The 12,500-nt window shown below is 38.2% G+C and overlaps 1 protein-coding gene across 2 annotated transcripts in view; it reads left to right on the forward strand.

The window, feature by feature from the left end:
- Positions 1-12,500, forward strand: part of LOC125041928 (alpha-(1,6)-fucosyltransferase-like) — a 24,056-nt gene that overhangs the window by 11,001 nt on the left and 555 nt on the right. For both annotated transcript variants that reach the window (XM_047637332.1, XM_047637333.1), the window contains exon 11: positions 12,192-12,500. This exon is cut by the window's right edge and continues 555 nt beyond it. In XM_047637332.1, coding sequence (XP_047493288.1) covers positions 12,192-12,405 — 214 coding nt within the window. In that variant the 3' untranslated portion in view covers positions 12,406-12,500. The remainder of the gene's footprint in view (positions 1-12,191) is intronic.

The raw sequence follows: 12,500 nt of genomic DNA on the forward strand, positions 1-12,500 counted from the left end.
CCACGCGCGAGCATCATATTACGATTCTGTGAGTATTCTGTTCTAACTCCATTATTATCATATTTAGTATTATCATTGTTTTTATTGCTATTTGTGTTGTTGCTTATATTGTTGCTAATGTTGTTGTTGTTATTATTATTATTATCAGTGTTACTACTATTGTTATTATCTGCATCACCATTATCATGATTATTATGCCAAACTTGCCAAACTTGCACCTGTGACAGACAGAAATTGACTATTTCTGGCTCTTGGTATCAGTGTTCTAATATGGCCAAGGAGATCAACCACATCCTTGTTAGCCCTCGCTGGAAAGAGTATCGGAGCGCCAAGTTCTGTGGAACTGATCATAGATTAGCTGTGGTTACTCTCCGGGTCCACTTCAAAACCTCATGTCACTCCAATGAACACCCTAAGGTGAGGGAGGGGGAGTGTGCCCGGGGGTGTGCTGAAGCTATCTCTGGTCGCTTTGCAGCACTCAGGGGCTTGAATTGATTGGTGAATGCCTAAAAACAAGGCAGAATTTCAACTTACAGGAGACACTGGAAGCCACAGATGCTTTTTGTGAGGCTCGACTGTCAGGGGATTGCAACTTACATCATTCCCTGGTGTGCAGGACTAGGTCACTGCTGAGAAGGGACCAGGAACAGTTTATCAGAAATCTTGCAGCGGAGGGCGAAAGCCAATTTCTAGTAAATGACCTTCATCTTGCCTACCAAGCCCTGAAAAAGCTGAACTCCAAGCCCTCCTAACAGCTGATTGCAGTTCACTCCTCAAGCGGCCAGATAATCTCAGATTCTGTTAGGGTGTGGGTGCGTTGTGCTGAGTATTTTGAGCAGTTGCACCTGGTTGATCCACCAACATTTAACTTGGACGCGGGTAGTGTCGAGATTCCTTTGCCAGATCCACCCATCAGCGAGGATCCAACCTCCAAGCTGAAGACTGGTAGAGCAGCGGGTGTCTGCAGAATCCCAGCTGAATTGGTAAAGGCTGGTTGAGAATCCTATGGCAAGTGGCTTGTATGCTGTATGTCTGCCTTCTAGCAGACTGGTACCATTCCCCCTGACATGCTGAGGGGTGTGGTCATCCCTCTCTGGAATGGGAAAGGGGATCAGTGGGACTGCAGCAATCACTGAGGCATTACATTAATAAGTATAACGGGCAAGGTTCTCGCTCACATCCTTCTGGGACGTATCAGGCACCAGAGGGCTAGGCAATTTGGATTCCCTCCTGGTAAGTCCACAATAGACCATATCCTAGCAAACGAGTCAGTGTAGAGCACTGACGTGAGTTTAGATGTGGGCTGCTTGTGGCTTACATCGACCTCAAGAAGGCATTTGATACGGTGCACCGCGAATCACTCTGGGAGATCCTAAGATTTAGAGATATTCCAACAAGGATTATTGGATTAATAGCAGTCCTGTATACCGGCACTGGAATTGCTGTTAAATGTGGTGGGGGACTGTTGAGCTTTTACCCTATTAGTTCAGGATCGATGCAAGACTTATTCTTGTATTCTTGCACCAAGACCTTTCAACAGTTGCATGAACTGGATGCTGGGTAGAGCTTCTCTCCAAAGTCACTGTGGCAATATCAAGGTTACAGACCTTAACTTTGCTGATGATATTGCTATTCTCTCTGAGTCTGAAAACCCTAGTGGCGACTTTTGATGCTTTTAGCAATGAAGCTAAGTCCCTGGGGCAAGAGGTCATCTGGACCAAGGCCAAGATCCAGAACTTTGTGGGCCTGCTAGGATATCCTGTTCAGTTGGTGCATGCGGTGAGAACATTCTATACATCAGTAGTGCAGTTCATGACTCTGGCCAGTCAGTAGACGGACTGGCCTGGCAGCAGGAGCCATGAATCCGATCAACAAGAGCATTTGGAGATGTCGGTACCTATGTAGAAGGACCAAGCTACAGGTCTTCAAGGCCTTGATATTGCCAGTTTTGCTCTATGGTTGTGAAACCTCGATGCTGTCTTGTGCTTTGGAATCTTGTCTTGATGCCTTTTGTAACAGATTCTTGGACCGGATCATAGGGTACAGTTAGCGGGACCATGTGTCTAACCAACGGTTGCACCATGAGACTGGTACAGGACCTGTTACATGCACAATCCACAATTGCCAACTCAGGCTGCTCTCCAGGATGTCTGCTCGAAACAACCCTGGGTGGAGGTGGCTTGTGGGACGACCTAGGAAGTCGTAGCTTGGGCAGATCGATCGAAACCGTTGTGAAGAGCTAGAGATGGGCCGGGCCCCTGCCTGGCGGCTTGCCATGAGGGACCCTCGTAGGTGGAAACGAAGGGTGGATGTAGCTATGCGCCCCCGTCGACGTTAGCGCCTCAATGATTATGATTACATATTTATTGTGCGTGTGTTTATTTGTGTGTATTATGTATATATATATGTATGTATTAATATATAGAAATACCGGATATTACTCACCAATGTCACCATTTCTTCTCATTATTCTCATCATTACAATAATTATATTATCCTTACTCCCACGCTAAAGCAACGACATATAACTGTATTTTCCTCACGAACAGGAGCGAAGAAATAGAACCACAAGAAGGAGACATGATAAAAACATTGGCATTATATTTCTCAAAACATCACAATCTTAAGGACGGGTTCTTGTACGGCACGAACAACCGTACACAGAAAGCGGGACTTTATCCTGTGTACAAGACACTCGATATTCTAGACATGGCTGATATACGGTCGTTTGAACGTATTGATAAAACAAACGTGAGGCGATGATTTTCAGTGTAATTTTTGATTCCCAATTATTTATATTATTTGTTGATATTATTGTTGACTGTGTAGTGACATTTGGAACATAATTTTAGGTGTAAAACAAAGGTGTGATAGAGCACGACAATTTTTTTTTTAGATTTTTTTTCTCCTCTCTCCCTTCCTCTTTCTCTGAAGTTGCCCATAATTCATATATTTGTTTATATGTATATCTGTATATGTATATATACATCTAAAGTATAAGTATCTATATATATATATGATAGATATATATAAACAATTATGTATATACACATCCATATATATGTATATTTATATATACATGTATGTATTATGTATAGATGCATGTATGAATACGTAATTAACCAGCCTGATACTAAATTACCCGGATTTTTTATATATCATATCAGGCTCTTGAAAGGTCATAAAAATATTTTTGCCGTTTGGAATCTTAGGCATTTATAACCTGTTCTCATATTTCTGCTTTCATCTCTATCTCTGCAACTTCGAAACATGAATTTGTATTAACTTCTCTACCATTATTTGCCTTTCTGGTTGTGTTCGAATTCCTGGCACTTTTACAAGTGTTCACTTAATACAGGTAAATTTATGAAAGACCTATACACGAGATAGTCCTTGGCAGATGCATGGTACTCGAATATAGCTTATCATCCTTTCAACACCGATAGTATTATAAAGTTATTTCCCGTCCTCGTCCTCATTAACGGTTTCCTTGCATTTTACATATATTTGTAGCTGTTATTTGACCAATAGTATTTATTTGTTTGTTTTTATTTATTTATTTATTTATTTATTTATATTTATTTATTTATTTATTTACATTGATTGATTTATTTATTTTTGTAATTAGAATATATGCAATCTAAATAAAGAATATTGACCAGAAACCAACATCACCCTTATTTTGTATAGGAAAGCGTCTGATACGTTTTACGTGTGACAGAATATGAGCCTTACCTGATATTTAGGTTTGTCAGATAAGTATAGTGCTGTTCTAGGCAATGAGACGAAATAGTGTGTTTGTTTCATCTGAAGAATGGTGTATTTACGAATCGTTCATTATTTGATTTTACTTGAACCTTATGTATATGTATATGTCGCAGAGAGCCAAGTTGGGTTTCACTGGAAACGCTTGGGTGATTTTGATGGCACTTTATTGCATCTTGGATACATCTTGATTTCTTCTCTTTACATGCAATTCATTACCATCCAATTTATCCTAATTACTTCCCAATTGTTTCCGTTAAACTCGGATACCTCACTTGGCTTCTCTGAGTAACAAATTAGTTAAGCAAATTCCCTATAGATGTCGTACACTTTAGAAAACGATATGAGGGTATACTTATCTATTTCATACTTATCTTATGTTAGTAATATCACAAAGCATAGGAACTGATTGTTTATAACTAAAGTACACATTTTGTCCCTGCAGTAACATGGCTCCCCTAAATTGTATAAACAATTTACCTTAAACTCTAGTTACATTATACTTAAATGAGCAAAATGTGGAATTAGTATCTATACTACCGAGGAACTATAAATTGTTGGCACAATTTTGATATTTAAATAGGCTCTTTGGCGGGGACACCCCACTTCCACTATGATTCAACCAACAATATGAATTTGTAGATTGGTCTTCCAAATGCGTCTAGCAAGGAATCAGCCATTGTTATCCTTGCCTTTCTTACAAGACCATCTTTGCATGGCATTACCTCAGATACACAACTAAGTCTCCAAGAATTCCTTGGTAAATTTTGTTCCTTTACAATGACAATATTATTTACCTTAACATTTTTGATAACTGAAGGCCACTTGTTCCTGCACTGAAGCAATTGAGCATATTCCTTTCTCCACCTATTCCAAAATTCATTAGCAAGATATTGAACTCTTCGCCATCTCTTTCTTGAATACTGGTCATAAGATTGGAACGTTCCAGGTGGCGGGAGCACAACCTTTGTTTTCATTGTTAACAACTGATTTGGTGCCAATGGTTCTAATGAATATGGAGAACTGATGTTGTCAACTGCCAGGGGTCGGCTATTCACGATGGTCTCTGCTTCAACCATAAAGGTTCTGAGTGACTCATCTAATTGTCTTCCATGATGGTATAATAAAGCTGTTAGTATAATCCTCACAGTACGGATCTGTCTTTCCCATACTCCACCCATATGACTGGCGTGAGGGATATTCATTTCAAATGTAATCCAGTCACAGTTCTCTTTTAAAAGCTCCCCTTTTAGTTTCTCTTGATATATTTCTTGCAAGCATTGCTGAAGTTCATATTTAGCTTCAACAAAATTTGTGCCCTGGTCTGATCTGAGTTGACGAACTGGGCCACGTCTTCCTATGAAACGTCGATATGCATTGAGGAATGAATCAGTCTCCAGTGTATTTGCTGTTTCTAGATGGATTGCCCTTGAAGCCATACAAGTAAACAAAAAACCGTATCTCTCGACCTTCTTGCGACCTTCTGTAACAAAGAATGGTCCAAAGTAATCTACCCCACAGTAGGTAAATGGGGGTGCAGGTTCAAGTCTTTCTGGTGGCAAATCAGACATTTTCTGTTCTTGAAATGTGCCTCTCAATATTTTACATATGACACATCTTGAAATATGTCTACCTACCACTGATGAACCTCCAAAGATCCAATAACCAGATGCCCTTAACTCATTCAATGTTATTCCTCTTCCTTGGTGATGAACTTTCCGGTGGTAATGACACACTATCATTTCTGCTATATGTGAATCCTTTGGCAGAATTACTGGATGTTTATTGCTTGCAGCAAATTCTGCATGTCTCATTCTGCCACCTACCCTTAAGATGTTATTTTTATCTATGAAGGGATCAAGTGAGTAAATGTAACTTGCTTTCTGTAAGGTTTTGCTTCTTTTCCTGGCATCTTCATTGTCATTGTTTGCACATTGTAAATATTGTTTCACCTTTTGGAAAGCTTCATTTTGGACTTGCCTTATGATTTCATTTTTTTAAGCTTCCACAAATTCTGTTACACTAGGTGACGTGTATTTGGATTCTTTGTTTTCAGTCAGTTCTTCGTTGACTGTTGCTCTCCCAGGGTTCTTGAATCTACATTGAAGGCGTAAACACAATGCAACAGCCTTCTTTGCCCTGTGCCAATCAGAAAAAAATTCAAGTCTTGGAAGAATTGAAGTGCTCTCTTTGGTTTGGGTTATATATGACAAAATTTTCTTGACCTCTGGATCATTCTCTTGTACGTTTACATTTACAAATGATGGATTAGCATTATAGTCAGGTTCCCAGAGGAAGTTTGGTCCATTCCACCATAGACAATGTTCAATCAGCTCCTTTACATACAACCCACGTGAAGCAGCGTCAGCAGGATTTTGAGCTGACTCAATAAATTTCCATTGTTCCATTGAAGAGTGGTCTTTAATATGCTGCACTCGGTTTGCAACAAACACATGGAATCTCTTTGCTTCGTTTGAAATGTAGCCAAATACGACTTTGCTATCAGTCCAAAAGTATTCCTTTAGTTCCTGGAAACCTAACTCTCTCTTTAGCATAGAACTAATTCGAACGGCTACGACTGCAGCTGTTAGTTCTAACCTAGGAACTGTTATAGGCTTCAATGGTGTCACTCTAGACTTTGACATGACAAGTGCACAATGAATTTGTCCTTGCTCACTTACTTGTCTTAAATAAGAGCACTGTCCATAACCATTCTGGCTAGCATCAGAGAAATGATGCAGTTCAAGTGAGTTGACCTTTCTAAATTCATCAGGCTTATAGCATCTAGGAATCTTTAACTCTTTCAACTGAATCAAATAATTTCTCCATCTTCTCCATTGTTGTTTCAAGTCATCTGATATGTCATCATCCCAGTCTACTCCATCTTGACACAAGGTTTGAAGTATTCTATTACCAATCAATATATAGGGTGAGACCATACCCATAAGATCAATAACAGAACTCACCGTTGACAATATACCTCTTTTAGTTATTGGTTTGTCATTAATACTAATTCTGAACTGGAATGTGTCTGATTCAATGCACCATTCTACTCCTAAAGTTCTCTCTATTGGTAAGGCTTCACTAGAGAGGTCTAAATTCTTTAAACTTGTAGCCTTTTCCTCTAAGCTTATTGCTTCTAGAACTTCTTTCTTATTTGACAAGAACTTATGCAGTTTGAAGCCACCCTTCGAGCATAATGCTTTACTATTCCTGATTAGAGATATGGCTTCTACAGTTGTAGGTAAAGATGTTAAACCATCATCTACATAAAATTCCTTTTTAACAAAGGAAGCAGCTTCTGTTCCACATTGCCCTGCATAATCATCATCAGCAGCTTTCACTGCAAAACTTGCTACACTTGAAGAAGATGTAGCCCCAAATAAATGCACTGTCATTCTATATTCTTTGATTGTTGAATCAGAATCTCCATTTTCCCATTACAGAAAGTGGAGTAGGTCTCTGTGATCAGGCTTTACCTTTACTTGGTGGAACATTGCTTCTATATCACACGCAATTGCTACATGTTCCTTTCTAAATCTGCACAATACACCAATTAAGTTATTTGTCAGATCCGGACCTTGTAAGAGATTCTTATTAATTGATTCACTCTTATACACAGCACTGCAATCGAAAACTACCCTAATTTTGTCAGGTTTCTTTGGATGATACGCACCATGATGTGGTATATACCATACTCTTCCATCATTGAAGTTTAGACCCTGGCATGGTGCCTCTTCTGCATAGCCTTTGTTTATGAGATCTTTCATACATGCAACATAGTCTTGTAGAAAATCCTTATTTTGCCTTAGCTTCCTCTTTAGACTCCTCAAACTACACAATGCTATTTCTTTACTACTAGGAAGCTTGACTTTATCATCTTTAAGAGGAAAGGGTAACTCATAATGCCCATTTTTTAGTTGAAGAATTCCATCTTTCATTTTTCTCAAGAGAATCTTTCCTGTCTCCCTGAAATCAAGCTCAAATAACTTTTTAAGTTGTGCAAAATCAATTATTTCTTTTACTTTAGTTGGTGAGTAAAGAAAGCTACATTTTGTATCACCATTAATGATAACTTTATTGACTATTACTTTGCTGGCTAGGACTGAATCTGAGTCGCTTGTATCTTGACAATCACCATTGACTCTCCCTATTTTACTCCAACCAAGCAAAGCTCTCCTTGCATAAGGCTCGTCATCTGTCCCAGGAATTAACTCCCTTGGTTTGATGGCACGAATTCAATTTAAACCTATCAGGAGCCCAACTTCAACACTTCTATCATAGGGCATTAATTCGTTTGCTATTCTCTGTAAATGAGGCCATCCTTCTACGCTTTCTGGCCTCGGAATTTGATCATGTCTGGCTGGTATATTCTTCTGTGAATAGGTGACTGGAAGTGCAAATTCTATCTTTTCATTTTTACCACATACTATTGGTCCTTTAGTCTTTGCACATTCAATTGTTTCTTCACCTGTCACTGTTGTTAACTTCAGGTGTACCTTGGAGCCTAGAATGTTTGGCTCATTCATGGTGGATTCTTTAATAAAACATGCATCTGACTGTTCATCTAATAATGCATAAACCAACACCCTATGTATGATGTATCCATACTGGTACTCTCATGGAATCCTCTGACTTTCTCAATAACTTTATTTTATTGGAAACTGCACTATCTTTGAGTTCCTCATCAACTTTGCTGGAGTTTACTTTGTTTTCAATTACATTAGTTTCATTTGACAATGTTACTGTTTATCCAGCTTCTTGTTCCTTATACCTTTTGATTAAGGCTTCCCTTTCTTTTATTCTTTAGAATATAGCCTCATGAAGAGATGTTGGATGACGTCTCTTACATACTGTGCATATATTCTTTCTTTTGCAGTTTTTGATAATATGGCCATGTTTTAAACAACCCCTACAAAGAAATGATTTTTGGACATATTCAAATTTTGCCTTATTATCAAGTCCATTAAACCCTTTACATTTATCAAGATCATGATCAGCCTTGCAAAAGTTACAATATGGTGTCTCTGGACTCTGTCCCTTGTCATCTCTATGTACCTCTGTTTCTTTTAACCTGTTGAGTTAGTCACATACCTTTTGGTCCCAAACTTGTTTATTTCTGGTTTACCCTTCTTACTACTTATTGAAACATTAATATTATGACTCTGATTCATTGCCATTACTGCACTATATGATGGAATTGGATGGCAAGCTTTCTTTGCCTCCACTTCTATAAATTCACAAAAAAACTGAAAATGGAGGGTAACCTGCATCACTTGCAAACCATCTGTAAACTATAGAATTCCATCTATCTATAAGAGCTGGGGATAACTTCTGTAACATTTTGCTATTTTCTTGAGGATTTAAAATATTAAGGTAGTCTGTCGTGTTCATTACTATTAAGCAATTCTTTAAGAAGTCTGACAATTTCTGTAGTGCATGACCATCTTTATTTGAAGTCTTTGGCCATTCACTCAATTTCCTTCTAAAAGCATTTGCCACAATAAACTTATTATCAAACCTATTCATTAATATACTTTTAGCCTCAAGATAAGCTTCTTTGGGAACACGTAGAAGTCCTCTAATATCATCCTTAGCTTCCCCACTAGTGACCTAGATAGAAAAGTTTCTCCACAGGTTCTGTAACTCTTGACTCTATAAAAATCTCAAAGGTTTGAAACCAGGTTGGAAACTCCAATAAATCTCCACTGAAAATTTCTGGTTCTGGCTTAGGCAATTCACTTTTACTTTTAGATGATAAAATATTTACCACATCTTTAAATACATTAATGTCTATAACTTGACTTGATCTATCTTGCCCAAATGATGCATTCAAATCTTTAAACTCTCTTTTTGGCTCAAAACTCTTTGCTTGTGGCTTAAGCTCTGGGCTTGCTTTTAAGAAAGTATTCTCTAATTTGGACAGCTCTATCTCTAATTCACCCATACCTGATACATCCTTAGCAGCCATTTCTTGAATGTCTTCTAGACTGGCTTTCTTCATTTCTTCTTGAGATACAAGCCAATTTCTCATAGCAAGAAATCTTTTTTACTCATATTTTTTTCCTTTAAGATCCTCTTATATTTTCTTAAGATCATTTGAAACTCTGTTTCCCTTTCATGAAGCTGTAGCTCAATTTGTAGCTTAGCTAATTCTGCTTGTAACCTTTCACTCTGTGTAACATTATGCATAGATCTCTTTGTAGAATGGGAATGCTTTGATGATCTACTATTTTGTGAATTTACTGACTTTGTTTCTTGTTTTAACTCATGCATTTTACTCTCAATTTTATGCATACCATTATTGTGCTCCTCAGTCTCAAATTCTAACTCCTGTAACAATTCATCCTGAGAACTTGGATCTACTTCCATTAATAAGTTAAAGGCATTTACAACTTCTTTAAACTGTAACTCTTCTGCCTTTTTACAAACATTAAGTTGATCCAAACATACAACACTATCAAGACTTGGTAATATCTCTGATAATACCTTTCTCCATGCTAGCCTAGCAGATGATAACCTCTTTATATGCTGTGCTATTTGAAACTCACGCCCTTTTTCTGTTAAAACCTTTTTCCTAACACCCTTCATTGTCTCAGTAGCCTCACTTACCTGAGGTTTGTCACCTACAGCTTCTTCAGTAGCACTCATTATTACACCTGTTATTTGGCCACTGACCTATATGGAACTTTAAACACAAATTTGTACCTATTAGTCAAAAGTTCACTAGCCTTTGGCGACGCCTGTAGACATGAAGAGCTTCTTTAAAGAGCAGAGATCTCCAGTTATTTCATAGGTTATCCTCTTGCTATCGGATTCTCACGAACATTCACACCGTTCTTCTATCCTTCTTGACCTTGAACTATCTTGCAAGATGGGTTGATAGATGTGAATCCAATTCTCATGAGCATCCTCACTAACTTATGTAACCGCTGCATACAGGAAGTCTTGAGTCTAGTAGATGCAGGAAATCTTGAGACTGTTATTCTGCATACATATCTTGAATTTTTAACTGCTGTTCTGGGGAGGCTTTGAGTTTAACTGTCGCAGAGAGCCAAGGACCAGTGGGTTTCACTGGAAACGCTTGGGAGATTTTTATGGCACTTTACTGCATCTTGGATACATCTTGATTTCTTCTCTTTACATGCAATTCATTACCATCCATTGTATCCCAATTACTTCCCAATTGTTTCCGTTCAACTCAGACACCTCACTTGGCTTCTCTGAGTAACAAAAGTGGCTCCCAATGTTTTCCCAGATTATTTATGCAAATTCCCTATAGATGTCGTACACTTTAGAAAACGATATGAGGATATACTTATGTATTTCACACTTATCTTATGTTAGTAATATCACAAAGCATAGGAACTGATTGTTTATTACTAAGTACACATTTTGTTCCTGCAGTAACAGTTATTTTTTTCTGTTTCCTTTACTTTCTTTTATATATATATATATTTTTTTTTTTTCTGCTATTCACTTTCGCTTCGTTTGATGTAACTTTTATGATGTGTTCATATAAGTTTATGTTTTTTTACTTGATAAATACTTAACTCTTAAGTACTTAACTTTCTTTCTTTTCTGCCACTCCCTCTCACTCCCTAATTTTCCTCAAATTCTCTCCTTTTAGCCCTGCATCTGCTCCCTCCCACTTCCCTCCTCTTCCTCCTTACCCCCCACCCTCCTTCGTTCCCTTATCCCCCTCTCATTTCCCTCCCCTTCCTCCTTACCCCCCCCCCCATTTCCTTCGTTCCCTTGTCCCCCTCTCCTCTCCCTCCCCCCATCCTTCCCCCTGTCCTCTTACTCTCCCCCCTCTATCTTTTCCTTTTCTTCGCTTTCCCTTCGCCTTCTCTACTTACTTTACTTCCTCTTTAGGATAATCATATATATGATAATTTATTGATATTATTTACTACTTTTACTATCACCATTATTATTAATTTTAACAATATTATTATAATTATAATTATAATTTTTTATTATCATCATTATTATTTATATCATTATTATCATAGTTATAATAATTACACAGGTGTCGTAGGGGAAATCACCTCCGTGGCACTAGTGCTAGCGCGCCTAACCGCGGTTGTTTAGGAAGGGCATCCATTTAGGCAAGGGTGACACTGCCATATACCCTCTCAATAGTGAATTGAGAGAGGCCTATGTCCTGCAGTGAATGAACGGCTCTTAATATATATGTGTGTGTGTGTGTGTGTGTGTGTGTGTGTGTGTGTGTGTGTGTGTGTGTGTGTGTGTGTGTGTGTGTTTGTGTATGTGTGTGTGTAATAAATAGAAATACATAGCTCAGGATACCATTCATTAGTGTCACCATTTCTTCTCATTATTCTCACTATTACAGTAATTATATTTTCCTCACTCCCACGCTAAAGCAACGACATGTAACAATGTATCTCCCTCTCGAACAGGAGCGATGAAATAGAACTGCAAGAAGGAGACATCATACAAACGTGGCCATTTTATTTCTCAAACCATCTCAATCTTAAGGACGGGTTCTTGTACGGCACGAACAACCGTACACAGAAAGCGGGACTTTATCCTGCGTACAAGACAATCGATGCCCTAAACATGGCTGATATACAGTCGTTTGAACGTATTGATAAGATGAACGTGAGGCGATGATTTTCAAGGTAATTTTTGATTCGTTTGGATGTCCCAATTGCTCTTGATTATTTATTGACATTATTGTTTAATGTGTAGTGACATTTAGAACACAA

Source organism: Penaeus chinensis, chromosome 31 (genome assembly GCF_019202785.1).
Source record: "Penaeus chinensis breed Huanghai No. 1 chromosome 31, ASM1920278v2, whole genome shotgun sequence".
Classification (NCBI taxonomy): Eukaryota; Metazoa; Arthropoda; class Malacostraca; order Decapoda; family Penaeidae; genus Penaeus; species Penaeus chinensis.